General features: G+C 45.7%; 1 protein-coding gene across 1 annotated transcript in view; it reads left to right on the top strand.

The window, feature by feature from the left end:
- The first annotated feature begins 1,518 nt into the window (after positions 1-1,518).
- Positions 1,519-21,325, top strand: part of MEGF9 (multiple EGF like domains 9) — a 102,883-nt gene continuing 83,076 nt past the window's right edge. The window contains exon 1 of the mRNA XM_061603900.1: positions 1,519-2,626. Coding sequence (XP_061459884.1) covers positions 1,870-2,626 — 757 coding nt within the window. The 5' untranslated portion in view covers positions 1,519-1,869. The remainder of the gene's footprint in view (positions 2,627-21,325) is intronic.

Consider the following 21,325-nt stretch of genomic DNA (forward strand, 5'->3'; position numbering starts at 1 on the left):
ACATAATCAAACACAGAAATAACTAAAAAACTCAGTACATGATAATAAATATTAAAATTAAATTAGTTAAAATAATCGGAAGATGTGAAGATGTTGAGGTGTTAAGAATTACAACATTGAATATTAAAGGTATTAAAATATTAAAATGCCTGGGAGAAGAGGAAGGTTTTTACCTGGCGCCGAAAAGATAATAATGTTGGCACCAGGCGTACCTCATCAGGAAGAGTATTCCACAGCTTGGGGGCCACCACTGAGAAGGCCCTTTTTCTTGTTGTCACCTTCCGGGCTTCTCTCTGAGTAGGCACCTGGAGGAGGGCCTTTGATGTTGAGCGCAGTGTACGGGTAGGTTCGTATCGGGAAAGGCGTTCCAACAAGTATTGCGGTCCCAAGCCGTTTAGGGCTTTATAAGTTAAAACCAGCACTTTGAATCGAGCTCGGAAACATATGGGCAACCAGTGCAAGCGGGCCAGAATCGGTGTTATATGATCGGACTGCCTAGTCCCTGTTAATAGTCTGGTCATGCCACCCATGCAGTAAATTCCACCGTCAGCATTGATAATCTCATGAATGTATTGGTACATGGCTAAGCATGGGCAACTCTATGAGTTTCCACATTGGAGGCCGTTAGCACAGATCTGTACACCTGCTGAAACTCAACATGGTTTCACATGCTCGACCCAGAAAAGACCCATTGAAATGAATGGATGTCCACTAATTTCAGTAGGTCTACTCAGGTTAGACTATGACCTAGGAGACCAGGCTTCGAATCCCCACACAGCGCACTGGGTGACCTTGGGCCAGTCACTGCCTCTCAGCCTCAGAGGGAGGCAATGGTAAACCCCCTCTGAATACCGCTTACCATGAAAACCCTAGTCATAGGGTCGCCATAAGTCGGAATCGACTTGAAGGCAGTCCATGTTTACTCAGGGTACGCCCATAACCTGCTGACTGAGGATGGCATGCATGCAGCCTTCCACAGATGTTGCTGGACTCCAGCTCCTGTCAGACCATTGGCCATGCTGGCTACCTTCTCACATCAGTACCTGCAGGTGCCACAAACTTCTGTTTCGCTCTGAGCATGTGCTTCATAATCCAGCTAAAGAACGTAGGAAGAGAATTCCCACCACCACAGCTTTTAGATACCGGAAAAGACCAATATAGCAAGTACACTTTGTCCACAATCCCACCCACCCCCGTTTTCCTTAAAGTGCTTAATGCATCAATGAGAGAAGAGGGAGGTGATGGGTCTGAGAGATGCATAGCTCTACGGCTTCATCCTTTGTCTGCTGCTCTTGCTGCAAGATCACCACAGCCAAGCCGAGCGCCTTCTCCTTGTCACTCTGGAAACACAAAGTGAGGCAGTTCCACCGCCTCTGTATAAGCAAGCTGGAGAAGCGGGAGGCGGGGAGGAAGTCTTGGGCGCCCGGGAGCTTTCTTCGATTGGCTGAACGGTGCACAAAGAGTGGCGAATTCGTCCCGCTCACGATGCCGTGCTCGGGTTCTCATTGGCTCCGGCGCGCGTCCATTTCTTTCTTTCTCTTTCCTCCTCCCCTTTTTTTCCACTTGTGGGGTTGGTGATTGAAAGGAGGAAAGAGGGGACGATCCGGCCGTGGGAGAGAAAGGAAGGAGGGCATCAATGTAGGGGCTGCTTGTCAGGGCGGACGACAGAGGGGGAAATGCAATGGTGACTTCTCCCGTCCGGCTGTTTTCTGGAAGCCGGTTCAGTGCCACCGCCAGCCCGGGCGTAGCAGAGGAAAGCGGAGCCCGGCGGCGGCTGCAGCAGTAAGTGTCCCTGCGGGGGGGGGGGGTTGTCGGTTGTCAATGGGTGACTGACCGCCCCCCCCGCCCGCCCGCTCTCCTCTTCGATGGATGGATGAATGGCTAGATGTCCCTGCGGATGGCGGGATGGGGGCGCCTCTGCGTGGAGAAGACAGCATGAGGACCGCGCCAAGCAGCCGCCGCCGCCGCCGCCGCCGCTGGAGCCTCGGCCGGCTTTCGCTGCTGCCGCTGCTGCCGCTCTGCTTCACGTGCGCGCTGGCCCTTGAGCCAGGTCAGTGGGACGCCACCGCCGGGCCGGCTACAGCAGCAGCACCAGGAGGCGGAGGCGGCTCCGAAGGGGGGTCCGCAGCAGCGGCCGCGGCATTGCCAGGGGAAGTGGAAGCGGCGTCCTTGTCCTCGCCGCCGCCTCCCGGTCCCTCGCTGCTGCTACTTCCTCTTCTTCCTCCGCCGCCGCCTTTCTCTCCTTCGCCCGCCCCTCCGCAGCAGAAAGGCGGAGGCTTCGAGGAGGAAGGGAACGAGCTCGGCTCTTGGGCGGCGGTGGCGGCGCCCAACGCCACTTGGGACCAGCCCACCTTGCCGCCCCCCGAGGATCCCCCCACCCGGCCTGGCCCTACCCGGGGGGCGCAAAAAAGCAGCCCCCCGGGCTCCGAGGGGCCCGAGCCCGTCGTCGCCGCCTCGGCAGCGGGGTCCTCTCCGCCGCCTCTTTCTTCAGCCTCGCCGTCCGGAGGTCTCCAAGAGCGAACCCTCGGCATCGGCTCCAGCAGCGTCCCGACAGCCCTGCCTGTCTCGCCTCGCGAGGAGGAGGAGGAGAAGGAAGAGGACGACCTGGCGGTCTACAGTGGAACAGGTGAGTGGACGTGGGTTTATTCGTGATGGTGATAACACTGATATCCAAGGAGCTCCAGGTGGCTTCTCCCCCTCCTGATTTTATCCTCACAACAATCCTGTGAAGTAGGCTGGCAGAGAAACAGTGGATTGGCCTAAGGTCATCCAGTGGGCTTCATGGCTTAGTGGAGATGTGAACTCTGTTCTCCCAGGTTCCAGTTTGACATGCTAACTGCTACACCACACTGGCTCTCAATTTGTGGGTGTCTCCCACCAATAATGGGTGTTATCTAACTAACCCCCTTTAGGATGCACACCTTAACGTGGTGAGCGGGTTTGAGAGTGTTGAAGAAGCATTGAACTTGTCAAGGATTATCAATACCTCGGCACAGTCATTAACCAAAATGGAGACAATAGTCAAGAAATCAGAAGAAGGGTAGGACTGGGGAGGGCAGCTGTGAGAGAACTGGAAAAGATCATCAAATGCAAAGATGTATCACTGAACACCAAAGTCAAGATCATTCAGACCATGGTATTCCCGATCTCTATGTATGGATGTGAAAGTTGGACAGAGAAAAAGGCAGATAAGAGAAAAATCAACTCATTTGAAATGTGGTGCTGGAGGAGAGTTTTGCGCATACCATAGACTGCGAAAAAGACAAATAATTGGGTGTTAGATCAAATTAAACCAGAACTATCACTTGAAGCTAAAATGTTGAAACTGAGGTTATCATACTTTGGACACATAATGAGAAGACATGATTCACTAGAAAAGACAATAATGCTGGGAAAAACAGAAGGGAGTAGAAAAAGAGGAAGGCCAAATAAGGGATGGATTGATTCCATAAAGGAAGCCACAGACCTGAACTTACAAGATCTGAGCAGGGTGCTTCATGACAGATGCTCTTGGAGGTCGCTGATTCATAGGGTCGCCATAAGTCGTAATCGACTTGAAGGCACATAACAACAACAACAACAACAATCTAACTGAGCCCTACTCAGAGTACACCCATTGAAATTATTGGATCTGATTTAGCCATGCCCATTATTTTCAATGGGTTTACTCTGACTAGGATAAGCTTTGGCTTCGATCCATTGAAATTAATGGACAGGATTAACTTAGCCCTGTTACAATCCATGGGTCTATTCTGACTAGGACTGGCGTTGCAGACCACCCGGTGTTATCGTACTTGCTTACTGGTCCAGCTTCATCACGGAGCCCAAAGTGGAGTCCATGTGGATGTCGTCACACTTGCAGATCCAGACCTGCTTGGTTTTAGTCATGCCTTCACAGAGCATAGCCTGGTGTGCAAAAGGATATTGCAGGGCTGGAAAAGGGCAGGCAGAAATGAGCAGGGGGCTCCAGTGAGGGGAGGTTACAGTGACTGGGCCTTTTTAATTGAGGGAAAAGGTGAGTGGGGAAGACATGATAGAGGGTCTATGATTAAGCATGGCGTGGAGAAAGCAGATAGAGAGTTTTCCCCCCTGCCATAACAGTAGAACCCAATGGGGTCATCCAGCAAAGCTGAAGGCCTTCACACCTCACAGAGTTAAACTGTGGATTTGCTCCCACGAGAGGCAGCGATGGCCACTGAGTTAGCTTTAAAAGGGGATTGGTCAGAATCATGGAGGAAAAGGCTGTCACAGGAACAAAGCCAGCTGCCTTATACAGAGTCAGGCCCTCAGGCCATCTAGCTTGGTACTGGCTGCTGCAGGCAGCGTCTCCAGGGCTTCACACAGGGGACGTTGCCAGCCCTGCCTGGAGATGCTGGGGATTGAAACGGGGACCTTCTGCATGCAAAGCAGGTGCTCTATCACTGAGCGACGGCCCTTCTTCCAGCGATTAGTAGCTGTGATGACTGGGATTTAACTCTTGTGTTGTTGGAGGCAGAATGCCTCTGAATCCCAGTCAGTCGTGGGAGGGGGCTGTTGCTCTCCTGTCCAGTTGGTGGGTTCCCCGCTAAGGCATCTGGTTGGCCGTGATCTGATCCAGCAGGGCTCTGCTTACCCTATGCTGCCTGCTGCGGCTCTGTGGGTGCTTGTTTTAAAGATCATGCTGTTTCTTGTCCTGAGCCTCAAGGCTAGGGTGGGATATAGACACAAAGAATGAAAAGGTGTCTGGATTTGCCTCCAAAGGCCCCAGATTCTTATTGGAAGGCATTCCTGCGCATGGGCTATCTTTCAGGAAGCAGGAGGGTTAAACACTCTACTAAATGAGTCAAGATTTAGCACTTGTGAGGGCATCACAAAAGTAATATTAGTAGTGTTTTTATTAGCAGTATTTGTTACTATTATCTACGTTGTTGTTATATTATCCAATGTGTGTCTCTCTACTCATAGGAGAGGACAGTGGTAAATTGCTGATGGTCTTGGTGGATCATTTCATGATTTTTCTCCCTGTTGTAGCAATTGTAGTGTGTTGTGCCAGATACTGTATGCTGTTTATTTTAAGAACATAAGAAGAGCCTGCTGGATTAGGCCAATGGCCCATGTAGTCCAGCATCTTGTCCTGACAGTTGCACTTGGGAAACCCACAAGCAAGACCTCTGCAAAGAGCACTCTCCCCTTTTGCGGTTACCAGCAACTGGTATTTGGAAGCATACCGTATCCAACTGTGGAGACACAGCATAGCTGTTATGGCTAGTACCCACTAATAGCTTTACCTGCCATGAATTTGTCTAATCCTCTTTTAAATCCTTCCAAGTTAATGGCCATCAGTGCCTCTTGTGGGAGTAAATTCCATAGTGTAACTACGTGTATGTGAAGAAGGACTTTCTTTTGTCACCTCGCTGCTCACCCCTAACCCTAGATCATTTATGAATAAGTTAAAAAGCACAGCTCCCCTCATTGGAGAACTCTGCTGTCTACATCCCTCCATCGAGAGAACTGTCTTTCTGCTACATAACCAATTCCTGATCCATAAGAGGGCCTCTTGTGTTATTCCATGACTTCTAAGCTTACTCAGGAGTCTTTGGTGAGGTACCTTGTTAAAAGCTATTTGAAAGTCCACTGTGTCAACCAGATCACCTTTGTTTATGGATGTTGACACTCAAAGAACTCCAATAGATTAGGACTTGCAGAAGCCATGTGGGTTCTGCTTCACCTGACTCGCTCTTCTATACGCTTGGTTATTTTATCTTTAACAATACTTCCTACCAGTTTTTCTGGGACAGATGTTAAGCTAACTGGCCTGTTATTTCCTGGATCCCTTCTTAAAGATAGGCGTTGCATTGGCCACTTTCCAGTCGTCAGGTGTGGAGGTGGATCTGAGGGAGAAGTTACATATTTTTGTTAGAAGATCAGCATTCTCACGTTTGAGTTAATTGAGAACCAGATGCCATCTGGACCCTGTGATTTGTCAGTTTTTAGTTTGTCTAGCCTAGGACTTCACACCTTGTCACTCAGTTCCTAAGACTCCCTTCCCGCAAAAGTTCGTTCAGGTACTAGGGTCTGCCCTATATCCATTGTGAAGATAGATGCAAAGAATTCATTTAGCTACTCTGCATTCTCCTTACCCTGCTTAAGCATACCTTTGACACCCTTGTCATTCAATGGTCGCACAGCTCCCTAGATGGTCTCCTGCTTTGGATGTAGCTAAAGCATTTTTTGTTGGTTTTTATGTTTTTAGCAATGTGGTCCTCAAATTCTCTTTTGGCATCCCTTATTGTCTTCTTGCATTTTTTTTGCCAGAGTTTTTCCTTTTCTCCTCTTCGCATTTGAACAAGACTTCCATTTTTGAAGGAAGCCTTCTTGCTTCTAATTATTTTTTTGACTCTGCTCATTAACCATGCTGGTATCCTCTTGGCCCTGGTCTGTTCTTGGTTTCCTGATCTAGGGTGTACACGCCAGGTGCTGTTCTAAAATTGTGTTTTTAAACAATTCCCCAGAGAGCCAGTGTGGTGTAGTGGTTAAGGTGCTGGACTACGACCTGGGAGACCAGGGTTCGAATCCTCACACAGCCATGAAGCTCACTGGGTGACCTTAGGCCAGTCACTGCCTCTCAGCCTCAAAGGGAGGCAATGGTCAACCCCCTCTGAATACCGCTTACCATGAAAACCCTATTCATAGGGTCGCCATAAGTCGGAATCGACTTGAAGGCAGTCCATTTTCCCAAACAATTCCCAAGCAACAACTCTCTTGGACTGATTTGACCCTCTGGACTTTGCCTTTCAACTTCCTTTTTACCAATCCCCTCATTTTGGGGAACTTTCCTCTTTTGGAATCAAATATGACTATGTTGGATTTTCTTGGCAATTAGCCATTTACACGTATGTTTAACGCTATGGTCACTGGTCCCAGTCAGTTCAACAACACTTACATCTTGCACCATGTCCTGGGCTTTGCTTAAGATCAAGTCCAGGGTCGCTGCTCCTCTGGTTGGTTCCATGACCAACATGACCAAGGGCACAGTAGTTTAGGGTATCTAGAAATGTTACTGCTTTGTCGTGACTTTGTCAGATATGTAACCAGTCCATGTCAGGGCAGTTGAAGTTGCCCATTACTACAACTTTTCCTAGTTTGGACACTTATTTATTTATTATGCTTGTATACCGCCCCATAGCCGAAGCTCTCTGGACGGTTTACAATAACCGAAAACAAATACAATTTAAAATACATCTTTTAAAAACAATTTAAAACACAATTTAAAAAATTAAAACAATATAGAACACATGCTAAAATGCCTGGGAGAAGAGGAAAGTCTTGACCTGGCTTCGAAAAGATAACAGTGTTGGCGCCATTTTTCATCTCAAGATCTCCCTGAACATTTTGATCAGAGGGATGATAGAATGCTCCAAGTACTAAATTACTCTTGGGGGTCTGGTATCATCACCCACGATTGTGTGGAGCAGTCTGCCTCTTTGGGGTTTCTAGCTTTCTGGATTCAATGCCCTCTTCCAGATACAGAGTTACACCACCTCCAATATGTCCTTCCCTGTCCTTCTGCTATAGTTTATATCCAGGGATAACTGTTTTCTCCGTTCCACCAGGTTTCTGTTATGCTCACTATATCAATACTGCCCTCTAAAACCAAGCACTCCAATTCTCTTCCATAGAATTCAGATTGCAATAAACAATAATATAAAACATAAGAAACTAAAGGAAGCAATAAAAATGCAATTGAAAATCAGTGTGAATATTCAATATGATGGATGTGTCATCTTCTGTCTTCAACCACACATCCACAGACAGCCCATGGACCACCTGAATGAAACTTGTGGACCACTGGTGGTCCACGCAACTACAGTTTGGGAACCCCTAGGCTAGGAAATAATTTTTTGTCACCTTATATTACTATGTATTACTATTTTCAATTTTATCTTATCGTCCAAAGAGCTCGAGGTGGCCTACATAGTTCTTCTCCTCCTCCATTTTATTGTCTCAACAACCCTGTGAGGTAGGTTAGACTGAGAAGCAGCGACTGGCCCAAGGCACCACCTTGGCTGCCACTATGTGTCTGTTGCTTTGGGTTCAGCGTGTTTGTGTGTGTCTTTCTCTCTTCCTAGGCTTGAGATAAGTTGTGGTCACTTTTTATGAGATGTCATCTCTTTCTCTCTTTTCTGATGAGCCCCTGGGATAATAGGTCATTTAGTGGAGTGATTTTTAAGGGTGCTCAAAATGGCAAAGGCAGCAGCAGTTGTAGTCTTTTGAAAGCAAATACAGAGAGTAAAACTGGAAGTGGTTAAAAGAGGTTTTCAGATGAAGGGCTTTTTTCTGGTATTTATTTGAAGGTGATCTCTGTTCTTGTCTCTGTTTCGATGATTTGCATAATTTCTGGCATTTTCTGTGTGCATCTTTTTTGTCAACCTGGTGCACTTCAGATGTTTTGGACCTTGCTTTTTAATGGCGTTTTGATTACTTCTTTTTCTTCTTATATTGTCTTATTGTATTACAGTTTGAAATCTATGGAATGCAAATTGTAATACAGTAAAATACAACATCAGAAATAAAAGAAGCAATAGGAATACAATTAAAAATCACACAGCACCTAGCACCGTGCATGACAATTGCTACAATAGGCAGGGAAATCATTAAGTGGTTCGCAATATTCAAATGGTCCGTGCGGGGGAAAAGTTTGGAAACTACTGGTCTAGAGAAATATTTATAATAGTGGGCTTTAAAAAAAAATCCTATCTTGCCCTAGTTTTGTTAAGGTAATGATTTAGATAACAGTATTATACCTTTGCTTATGCACAATAAAAGCCCTCTTACTTTTGTGTTGCTGAATGTAGCCTACTGTACAGAGGTAAGAGTCGCATCCATTGCTCTGCTCACTTTTTGCATCTGGCCCTGCCTACCACTGGCATGCAGCCCCCAGAAGGATTCCAGTGGGGGTGGGCAGTGGAGACTGGTGGCTCCAATGTCAGTGGGGCAGTGAATCCACTCCAGGAGCTGCCCAAGGTGCTTTCAGCCTCCACTGGGGTGTGTGTGTGGGAGCTGTTCTGTCCCTGGAAAGGCAAGCCTTGGATCTGGATTGTTTTGCCCAATACTGGGGAACATGAAGACTCTGCACATCACTGGAAAGGCTTCTTGTGTGGGGTGGCTCCTTTGACATCCACCACCTCCTGAGATCATCTGTAGCTCCTTGGAATCAGTCACACACACAAACCAGATGTTGCTGCAAGGACATCTCTATTCAGGGAAAGAAGCAAGAGGCATCACACTTCAAGGCACTTGAGGAACGCACAGAAAAGGATCAGTGAGATGTGTGGTCTGGCCTGGGGAAAGTTCCAAGAGTCAGATAGGGAAGCCCGGAGGGCCATATTGAATGCTCTGGGGCTGTTTCCTGCCACTGAGGTCAATTGTGGTTGTTGCGTTTCAAATTAGTCCATTTTTGGTATGAATAATACCTAAGCTACCTGTGGCTATTATGGGTTTTTTTATGGTATTATGTATTTATATTAATGTTTTTAAGTCGATAGGAGACCTTTGGATAACAAGCAACTAATAAGTCTAGACAGTAATCTTTATAAGGCCAACCAGGCTTTTTAAACAAGAAGTTTGGCATGAATGATTGCAAAAAAATTTCAGGACAAAGTACTCCTTCATGCTATGCAGAGTTAATTTGGGGAGCTTGCTGTTGCCAGATGTGAGGGCAGATGCTAGCTTAGGTGTTTTAGGAGTGTTTATGTAGGAGTTTATGTTTATTAAGAGCTGTTGTTAAGTAGAGCCTCCAGATTCAGAGGCAGTCTACCTCTGAATGCCAGTTGCTGGAGGAAAAGAGCAGGGAGGGTTGTGCCCCTCATGTTATGCTTGTGGGCGTTATGGGATGCAGGTGGCTGGTTACTGTTGGGAACAGTATGGTGGATTAGGTAGACTAATCTTTGCTAACCTGGTGCCCTCCAGATGCTCCCCAGCTGTGCTGATTGGGGCTGATTGGAGCTGTAGCCCAAAACATCTGGAGGGCATCAGGTTGTCAAAGTCTCAGATAGACGTTTGATCTAATCCTGCAGACTCTTCTTATGCCTTGAACCCCATAGGCAAATGTCTTGGCATGTATGTGGAGAGGCCTGTGTTCTATAGCTTCCTAAAAGGGGGAAGGGAATTCTTAACTGGCCACGGCTAAGTAGTTTGCCTTTGAATTAAAGAACCCACCAGGTGTTTGATGCTGACTAATGTCTGCAAGCTACCTGCCAGGTGACTCATTCTTTTCCATACAGGCTCGGGTTATGTTCAGGGAGTCTGCTTGGCCAAGGAAAATAAATATTTGCAAACTGAATTTAAAATCTCATCTTAAGAAGCACAGATATGTTTCGGTGCAAAAAACCCAATAATTTTTTCAAGATATGTTTATTAAACTTGCATCCTCTTTGTAGTTTGCCGTCCCAGGGACTGACCAGGTGCACACCTGCTTGGCTTCAGCCACAGCATCAGATGCTCCCAGATTGCTTACTGCCCTCCAGATAGATCCCAAGGTTAGGTTGTCAAGGCACCCTTGCAGATGGATTCTGAGTCAGGGCCGCCTCTTTGCCAGTGAGTCGATTCCAAAAATAGCTCCCGCCCATCCTTAGCTCCAGCAAGCTGAGGCAGTTTCAACTGCTCTCAAATAAAAAAGGGAAACCCCCACACAAACCAACTTGGACATGGCACTCATCATCTGAGACCATTTTCCTTGTGTCTCCTCCAAAGGAAGTGTGAAGGGTAGTGGCTTGAAAATAGGCCTCAGTAGTATCACCCCATTTGTGCAATGCTGTGCCCATGGAAACATGCCCTGGCACCATGGTTTTCTATTGTCAGGCCCCAGGAAAAACATTTTTGTTCACCCAGACTGTTGGCTCTTAATTTGGATGGTAATTACTTAGGTTGCTTTATTGGACCCATCTTTTTAGCGGAATGAGTAGGAATTTTAATTTTTAATATATATTTATTTTAGAGGGGGTTAATTTGTGTTTTTATAATTTGATTTTGAATGTTTCTTACGTTGTTTCTATTATCTTACTTTTGTAAGTCACTTTGAGAGACTTTCGTATAAATACAATTAATAATAATGATTTAAAAATATGTATGTATTGCATTTATGTCTCACCTTTACTCCAAAAAGCTTAAGCCAGCATATATGGGTCCCCCTCCTGCCTCTTATCCTCTCAACAACCCTGTGAGGTAGGTTAGCCAGAGAGACAGTGACTGGCCAGTGAGTATCATCAATGAGTGGGGATTTTTTTCTGGTTGTTCCTAGTCCTTGCCTTATACTGTCACCCACCTTCCCCATCCTGGCACTCTCCAGATGTTCCCGGACTACAGCTATCATCATCCCAGACCATTGGGACTGATGGGAGTTGGTGTTCAGTGACCTCTGGAGGGCACTAGGTTGAGGAAGGCTACCCTAATCACTACACAGAACACAGTGAAGGCTGACCTACGAGGGCGAATGTAGAACTGCCCCGCCAACCTCAGTCTGCCCTCAGCCAGCCCTGCCTTCTTTCTTGCAACCAATCCAATATTTCATGTATTTTTGGCAATAACTAATGTAATGCTCCTGCATTGTTGCTTTTCAGACATTTAAACCAACCCAGGATAAGGAAGAGGAAAGGGTATTGAAAAAGAGCTCCCAACAAAAAAAACCCCACGTTTATTTAAAAAAACCTTGCATATGTAGTATGTTCAGGGAGATATGCTCCACCTGCTTTGAACCTCTTTAGAAGACCTGGACCGTTTACAGGCGGCCAGATGGATAGAGGAAAGTCTTACTTTTCATCACAAGTCTAGGAAACGGCAGGTTATATAGCCAGATTGTGGTGGGCGTCCCTCAGAAAGTGCAGAACAAGGAAGATTCCAGCTCATTTTGAACACTCGGGGGACAAAACGAGCAATCCTGAGCCTTCAAAATTTTGTCTCAATTCTAGACATTCCTAGAATTTGGCAGTCTTCTGCAGCATCCTCGTATGTAGATGCCAGTGGCCAACAGTTGGGAGGTGCTAACAGAGGCAGTTAATGCCTTGTGGAAGAAGGGCTTAGCTCAGAACATCACTGTAGGCCATACTGGTATTTCTCATGATGGCAACTACTAGCCACGATAGCTATGTTCTACCTCCACTGTCAGAGGAAGTATGCCTCTGCATACCGATTGGTGGGAGTTGCAGGTAGGGAGAGTGCTGTTGTGCTCATGTCTGGCTTGTGGGCTTTCCCAAAGAGGCATCTGGTTGGCCATTGTGAGAACAGGATGCTGGACTGGATGGGGGGTGAACAGTATGTTGCTAGATGGACCAATGGTGTGACTTGGTCAGACTTTGCATAAGACAGCTCTGTATATCATCCCAGATCATCTTTCCCCAATCTGACACCCTCCAGATTTTTTGGAATTCTAACTGCCGTCATCCCTAACCATTGGCCATGCTTTCGCTGGGGCTGATGGGAGTTGGGAGTCCAATGACATTTGGAAGACACCAGGTCGGGGGAGCTTGTCCTAGATTAAAAGCCATTCATTGGTCTTGTTTGCCATGTAAAACAATAACTTTGAAAGCTTGTTCACACATTGCACTGAACTAAGGTACAAGCTGTGTTCTATATACTTGTATAAGTGTTTGTGCAAAAGGTTTGCATTGCTCCACTATTGTGTACACAGACAGTACACTTGTTGAACATTACATGTGGATAACTGTAATGTTCAAACATCTCTACTGTTTGTGTACATGGATATGCATGTTGTTGATTGTTGAATGCAATGTATGAACAGCCCTAATAACTCTGTTTCCTGGATATGAGGTTTGAAGGTGCCAGTTGCAGATACAGCTGGAAGGGCCCCCCAGTGTGTGTGTGTGTGTGTGTGCGTGCATACCCATGCACACACACTGGGGGAGAAATTTGATTCTGTTTACATTTAAAGCCACATTTATCAGCTTTTGAAACAATATGAGACGTGAAACACAGCCAGCCATCACAATTAGAATCAATGACCTAGGGAGGTGGTGGGATCTCCAACACTGGAGGCATTCAAGAGGCAGCTGGACAACCACCTATTGGGTATACTTTAATTTGGATTCCTGCATTGAGCAGGAGGTTGGTCTCTACTATTCCAACTCTACTATTCTCTATGATAATTCACACTTAGCTGAATTTTGCAATGGCGTTCTCCAACCAAAGTTTACTAAAATGCATATATAAGGCGAAATGGAAATGGACTGCCTTCACGCTGATCCTGATGTATGGCTACCCTATGAATAGGGTTTTCATGGTAAGCGGTATTCAGAGGGGGTTTACCATTGCCTCCCTCTGAGGCTAGCCCTCCCCACCTGGCTAGGGCCTGCTCAGCTTGCCACAGCTGCACAAGCCCGCTCCTTCCTTGCAACTGCCAGCTGGGGGGCAACTGGGCTCCTTGGGACTATGCAGCTTGCCCACGGCTGCACAGATGCCAGGGCACGTAACCCCTGAGCCACTCCCTGAGCTGGCCCTTGACACCCAGGAGACACTCAGTGATTTGAACTCACAGACTCTGGACTCCCAGCCAGGCTCTCCTCCCCACTGTGCTATACCAGCAGATTTATAAGGCAAAAGTGTGCATAAAAATGTATGCAAAAGTGAAAATATATACAATGCATTATATTAGGAGAAATTCCTTCAAAAATGTGTATATTCATTGAAACTACATACAAAAATATGTTTATTAGGAGAAAGGTGCACTAAAATCCTGAACAATTTTGTGAGGATTTTTTTTAAAATGCAAATTGCTGCAGAAATGTGGAGAATTGAATTTAAGAATGGAGAAAAGGAGAAAGTGGGAGAACTGAATTTGAAAGATCCTTCCGTCCCGTGTGTGTGCGCGCAAAGTAAACAATCACACTTGGTATAATGGGTCAACAACCAAATTGCAGTTTCCTGAGCACGCACACAGGGCATGAATACACCTTGCAATGAGCCACACTTATGTCAATATTTTTCTCCACCTGATTTCCATTGCAAAAGTGTTTTGAAATATATTTTAAAACCACATCTGCTGCCATCAGCAAGGATGTCTCAGCAGCACAAGCATTTATTTTATTGATCCTCATTGTTTCTGGGTTTTATATTCTGCCTTTCATGAAAACGGCAACTAAAACCGGCCAAGGATAGCATTACATCAGAACACATTGCCCACTGCCTAAATGGTAGCCAAAAATTGCCATGTGAAGGCATTTAGGGGGAGAATTCTGTAAGATGGAGTAGAGAAGGGATCCACAAACTCTCTCACCAACTCGCCACTGGCGAATATATCTTTCGCTCTTGCCAGAGTACCAAATCAAGGAGAGTCCCCACACTTCTTAGGAACGTAGGTTGCTGCTTTATTCCAAGTCAGACTGTTAGTTCATGTAGCTCAGTACTCTCTACATTGCTTGGTAGTGGTTCTTCAGGATTTCAGGCAGGGAATCTTTTTGATGCATCCAGGAATTGAACCTGGGACCTTCTGCCTGGAAAGCAGATGCTCTGCCACTGAGCTGTGGCCCTCTCTGTGATGCTAGAATGACTTCAGAAGTGTAGGGAAATGGCAGGGGGCCTCTATGAAAACCTTCTCCAACATGGTACTGCTCAGACTCCACTTCCCATCAGCCCCAACCAACAGGGCCAATGGCCAGGGATTATGGGAGTTGTAGTCCAAAATTACAGGAAGGGGCACTGAGCCTCAGAAGTACTTCTTGCTTCGTCCTGTGAGTCTTAGTGCAGAGAGGGCAAAGGAAGCTCCTAGCCCATAGCTGTGCTGCACTTTGAGCTCGGAGTAATGTCAGAAGACTCTGTTCCCTCACATTCCCTCTGGAGGGAAGGGCTGGGTTATGCCAAGAATACATTTCAGCCCACTAGCAAGGTGAGCCAATAGTGGTTGACCTCTGGAGTAGAGGGCACTTGGTGGCAACTGCAAGCCATTCAAGTCTCTGTCCCTCATTAGGTGAGCCACTGGTCTGCCAAACCGGCCCCACTGAGTCTTTTGGTCACTCATAGCGCAGATGAAGAATTGTATGACTGACTCCCTGAATATGGAAAAACTAGTTTGCGTGCATGCACGCACCCACCCATATCCACACCCACCCATATCCACACATTTCTTTTTATCCAGGCATTTGACGGCTGAAAGGATCTGTCCCTGGTGACCTGAACATCACTGATGAAAGAATGTTTTTGACTAACTGTATTTTAGAATGTTTTAACTGTTTTTAGAATATTTTTCTTTTTCTTGTTCAATTGTTTTTGTTGATATGTTTGCCACCCTGGACTCCTTTGGGAGGAAGAGTGGCATATAAATTATAATAAATAATAATAATAGATTGTTGTTGTTGTTGTTGTTAGTGTGTGCGAGAAAGGGGGGAATTCAAATATGTGATCCCCCATTTGTAGTATGAAGTGGTACAGTCCCAGGAGGACTATATTATGTGGTTGTTCAGCTCCCTGTGTTTGTGTCAGCAATAGCTGGGCAGATTGTTCTTCTTATGCAGGGGTGGTGGGGTTGCTTCTATGCATGCACAGTGGCCTGTGCTTGACTCAAGAGAGGGAGGAGGTGATGATGTTGAAAAGTCATGGCCGTAGGTTAACTTAATGGAAACAGCAACTATAGCGAATCCTGATGATGGCATACCTGCCGTTACTACCTCTGAGCCTTTGCAAATGGCACAAAGCATGCCAGTACGTAAATCATGGGAACCTCTGGCCTGAGGACCAAATACAGCCTTTGGGACTCTCATCAGACCACGCTTCTTCCTGAGCCACTCCTTACACCCACCTTGAATATTTTTGCTTGGCTGGAGCGTGTTCTTGAACTATGATAAAGTTTCTTACTTATCTGGATGGAGTACAGAGAGCGGTGTGCCAGTGTGAAGAAACTCGTGTACTGTATAAAGGTTAAATCCACATTTATTGCTTTGTCCATTTTGGCCTCTGGCCCTACCCACCACTGGCATGTGGCCCCTGGAAAGCTATCCAGAAGGGAATGTGGTCCTTGGGCTGCAAAAGGTTACCCTTGATGCAAATTGAATAAAGGCGAAGTCTCTAGAAAGGACTTAACCAGTTTGGGAGCTGCATGCTATTTGTGTAAGGGATTGCGTATTGGAAGCCTTAGACCACATTCACACCATACATTTATCCACTATTATTCAACTTTAAACAGTCTTGGCTTCCCCCAAAGCATCCTGGGAAGAGTAGTTTTTGAAAGGTGCTGAGAGTTGTTAGGAGACCCCTATTCTGCTCACAGACCCGCAATTCCCAGAGTATTCTGGGAAGAGGATTGACTGTTAAACTTATTGGAGAATTGTAGCTCTGTGAAGAGAATAGGAGTCTCCTAACAACTCTCAGATTCAGCACCATTTGAAAACTACACTTCCCAGGATTCTTTAGGGGAAGCCATGACTGTTTAAAGTGAAATAATAGTATAGTGTAAAGACTGAATGTGGCCTTAGAAGTGTTTTTGATTCCGTGACACCTCTGACTGTCTCACTGGCCTTTATCAAGTTACTTCACCTTTTTTCCTGTTTCATTTGCGACATCACCTTAGCCCATTTTTATCCCCATGTCTCTTTGCCTCCCTCCTATTTAAGAGGATTCCTTGTCAAAGCTCTTTGAAGATTGGAAATGCTAATTATAATGATTAATGCCCACAGCTGGTTATCTCTGTTATCTCTGCTGCCTTCCCTGTGAGAGTGACTTCAGGAGCACGCTTCAACGTGTGGCATGGCAAGCTTCCAAAATTCTAGCCCAACCCCATGTTAAGAGGAAATGAGGAATGGAGGCTACTGGATAGGCACTGAGATTAAGGATGTTTTTGCAACCCTGCTCTGAATTTCTTCCCAGATTTCTGAGTTTTTAATTACTTGGCCTTCTTTCCAAAGTAGAACTGATAAATTTGAAATCCATTGTGTTCTATTTTTCCATTAAAAAAAATATCCAAATTGAGTGTTGCACATACACATTCAGCCACAGCTTCCATAGAACTGTAGAATCTGAAGGGATCTTAGAGGCCATCTAGACCAACCCCTTCCTCAATGCAGGATGCAACTACAGTATCCATAGCAGGTGGTTGCCCAGCTTCTGCTTAAATTTCACCAGTGGCAGACTCTGTGATGAATACCACTTGCCATTGGGAAGTTTCTCCTAATGTTTACCTGTAATCTGCTTTGCTGCAATTTCCACTCATTGCTTCTAGTCCTGCCTTCTAGAGCAGCAGAGAATCAGTTTGCTCCATCTTTTGTGATACTGATCACCCGTCAGATGTTTGGAGAAAGCTATCATGTCTCCCCTTAATGTTCTCTTCTCTAGGCTAAATCTACCTGGCTCTTTCAACGGTTCGTAACAGGACCTAGAATCATAGAATCGTAGAATTGAAATGGGCCTATAAGGTCATTGAGTCAAACCTGCTCAATGCAGGAATCCAGATTAAAGCATATTCAACAGGTGGCTGTCCAGCTGCCTCTTGAATGCCACCAGTGTTGCAGAGCTCACCACCTCCCTAGGTAATGGGTTCTATTGTTGTATCGCTCTGACAGTTAGGAAGTTTTTCCTGATGTTCAGCCGAAATCTGGCTTCCTGTAACTTGAGCCCATTATTCCATGTCTTGCACTTTGTGAGAATTGAGAAGAGATCTTGGCCCTCCTCTATGTGACAACCTTTCAAGTACTTAAAGAGTGCTATCATATTTCCCCTCAGTCTTCTCTTCTCAAGGCTAACATGCCCAGTTCTTTCAGTCTGTCTTCATAGGACTTTGTTTCCAGGCCCTGATCATCCTTGTTGCCCTCCTCTGAACCTGTTCCAGTTTGTCTGCATCCTTCTTAAAGTGCGGTGTTCAGAATTTGACACAGTACTCAAGATGAGGCCTAAGCATTACCCAGTAGAGGGGAACTAATATGCCACACAATTTGGAAACTATACTTTTGTTAATGCAGCCTAAAATAGCATTTGCCTGTTTTGCTTGTGATCAATAACAATTCCAAGATCCTTCTCACATGTAGTACTGCCGAGCCAGATATCCCCCATCTTATAACTGTGCATTTGGTTTCTTTTTCCTTTGCAGTTATCCCTGTTAAATTTCGTTCTGTTGTTTTCAGCCCCATGCTCCAGCCTACCAATATCACTTTGAATTTTGTTTCTGTCTTCCAGGGTATCTCTTCTAGCTATCTCTCCCAATTTTGTATCATCTGCAAATTTGATAAGCATTCCCTGTACCTCCTCATACAAGTCATTAATAAAAATGTTAAGAGCATTGGGCCCAGGACTGAGCCCTGTGGTACCCCATTCGTTACCTCCCTCCAGTTTGAGAAGGAACCACTGATACTCTTTGAGTATGATTCTGGAGCCAACTGTGGATCCACCTGATAGTTGTTCCATCCAGCCTACATTTAGCTAGCTTGCTGATTAGAATATCATGGGGCACTTTGTCAAAAGCTTTGCTGAAGTCAAGATATATTATGTCCACAGCATTCCCACAGTCTATAAGGGAGGTTACCCAATCAAAACACGAGATAAGATTAGTCTGTCAGGATTTGTTCTTGATCAATACATGTTGGCTCCTAGTAATCACTGCATTGCTTTCAAGGTGCTTACAGATTGACTGCTTTATAATCTGCTCTAGAATTTTCCTAGGGATTGATGTCAGGCTGACTGGTCTGTAGTTCCCACTTTCTTCCTTTTTGCCCTCTTTGAAGATAGGGACATTAGTCCTCTTCCAGTCATCTGGCACTTCACTCATCCTCCACAATTTCACAAAGATAATAGCAAAGCTTGGTAAAGTTACTTTTTTTGAACTACAGCTCCCATCAGCCCCAGCCAGCATGGCCACTGGATTGGGCTGATGGGAGTTGTAGTTCAAAAAAAGTAACTTTTCCAAGCTCTGGAATAGCGTGGTTCTGCGAGTTCTTCAGTCAGTTCCTTCAATACTCCAGGATGCAGTTCATTGGGCCCTGCAGATTTGAACTCATTCAAAGTGATTAGGTATCTGTTTGCCATTTGTCTATCAATCTCAAGCTGCAGTCCTGCCCCTTCAGCTTCACGTTTCCCAGGAGGGTCACAGACCCTCTTTGGGAGAAGACCGAGCCAAAGTAGGAATTGAACACTTCTGCCTTTTCTTTGCCACCTGTTTTCATTTTGCCATCCTGTACCACTGTTTCTTTGGTAGCTGTACCACTGTTTCTTTTCAGTGTCTTTTACGGTGGATGTACCTGAAAAAAGCTTTTTTGTTGCTTTTGGCATCTCTCGCTAATCTTAGCTCATTCTCAGCTTGCTTGCTTGATATCCCGCCCTTCCTCCCAGCAGGAGCCCTGCCTTCCTGACTCCATCCCTGCAATTCTGTGTTACCTGTCTGTACTTTTCCTTTGTGGTCTGGCCTTCCTTCCACTTCCTGTATGTGTCCTTTTTTGTTTCCAGGTAATCTCTAAGCTTTTTGTGAAGCCACACTGGCTTCTTCTGCTGTCTTCCCCCTTTTTTCCTTGACGGAATTGTTTGCCATTGTGTGTTTAGAATTTCCTCTTTTAGAAACTCCCACTCATCTTAGACTCCTTTTCTTAGTAGGGTTGCGTGCCATGGGACCTTACTTACCATTGTTCTGAGTTTATTAAGATTTGCTTTCCTGAAGTCTTGGGTATGCGTATATGGCTACTCTCAGCTTTTGTTTCCTTTAAAATCAAGAACTAGTATCGTGAATTTCCCCCAGAATTCTATCCAATATTAGCCCTACTCAGAGTAGACTTGAGAGAAAGTGACTGGCACAAGGTCATTTCAAGGAACCTACTCTGAGTAGGACTAGCATCGCATACCATCATTGGTTTCCAGGCTCTTTACCATCTTGGTCACCCTTCTCTGGACACGCTCCAATTTGTCAGCATCCTTCTTAAAATATGGCACTGAGAACTGTTGATCTGTGTTTTTCTCTCCCTGCTTCATTACTTATGATTGGTGAAATTGCAAACAAGCAATTCTTGATGTGATTCCTAACTGTACATACGGTTAAGATCATAAGAAGAGCCTGCCTGCTGGATCAGGCCAAAAGCCCCTCTAGGCAAGCATTCTGTTCTCACAGTGGCCAACCAGATGCTACAATGGGAAACCCACAAGCAGGTCCTGGGTGAAACAACAACTCTTCCCATCTGCAGTTTCCACAAACTGGTATTCAGGGGCATCCTGCCTCCGGCAGTGGAGGCAGACCAGAGCCATCGTGGCTAGTCGCTATTGATAGCCTTCGCCTCCCGTGAGTTTGTCCAGTTAAATTTATCTAGCTGAGGTGCATCGAGATTCTTTTTGTGTGTGGTGTTTTACTAGTGCTGGGAAATACATCTGCTGGTTGGTAAAATACTGTACAAGAAAGACCTGAATGCAATTAAAAATATAATCATATCAAGAAGCTGGAACCTGTCCAGAGGAGGGCAACTAGGATGGTGAGGATGGGATGGTTTACAGTAGCCCTCTGAAGGTCAAAACGCTCACTTTGCCTGGAAAAGAGACTGCAAGCCAATGTAGATCTTTTATTTCCTGAAAAAAATATGCTCATTGCCACGAGTCCTGGTTAGTATTCTGGCCACCTTGTTTTGAAGTTTCTGACAGGTGATTCCTTTACACAATGCACATTCCTTTACATGTGTGTGTCTATTTATTACCAGGCTGAGCCCCAGAAACTGTTTATAGTGAAGCTGCCCAACCCTTGGAAGTTCCTTTAAAATGTTAACCAGCATATGTCATTGGGTCCAGCCATATCATTAGGAGGAATGAGTTGTTGCACATCAGGTAACAAATTAAATAGCAAATAGGCAGTTTATTATTCATTCATTCATTCTTAATGTTTACCACCATAGTGGGCTTGGTTGTTAGTTCTCATGAGCCTCAGACCTTAGGGGTGGAGCCTAAGAGATCAAAGGTGGTGCTTGTCAGAGGCACATGTCAGTCTGTGCGTGCATGGATTTGTTTTGAAAAGAGCATCTCCTGCTCTAGAAATACAGGCTGCGCACACATCATATACTGAAAGCACAATGAAAGCACATTTCCCCCGCAATAATCCTGGGAGGGAGGGAGGAGTGATGGGGCAAGGGCTTCTACTTTCTGTTGAGAGCATCTGCATCACATGTAGAAGATACCAGGTTGAACCCCAGGGATTGCTGGGGGAGACTCCTGCCTGAAACCCTGGAGAGCCACTGCCAGTCAGCATAGACCAGGTGTGGGGAACCTCTGGCCCTTCAAGAGTTGCTGAACTACAACTCCCAGCAGCCTCAGCAAGTATGGCCAATGTCCAGGGGTGATGGGAGCTGCAGTTCAGCATCGTCAGGAGGGCCACAGATTCCCTATACCT

The sequence above is a fragment of the Rhineura floridana genome, chromosome 20 (assembly GCF_030035675.1).
Source record: "Rhineura floridana isolate rRhiFlo1 chromosome 20, rRhiFlo1.hap2, whole genome shotgun sequence".
Classification (NCBI taxonomy): Eukaryota; Metazoa; Chordata; class Lepidosauria; order Squamata; family Rhineuridae; genus Rhineura; species Rhineura floridana.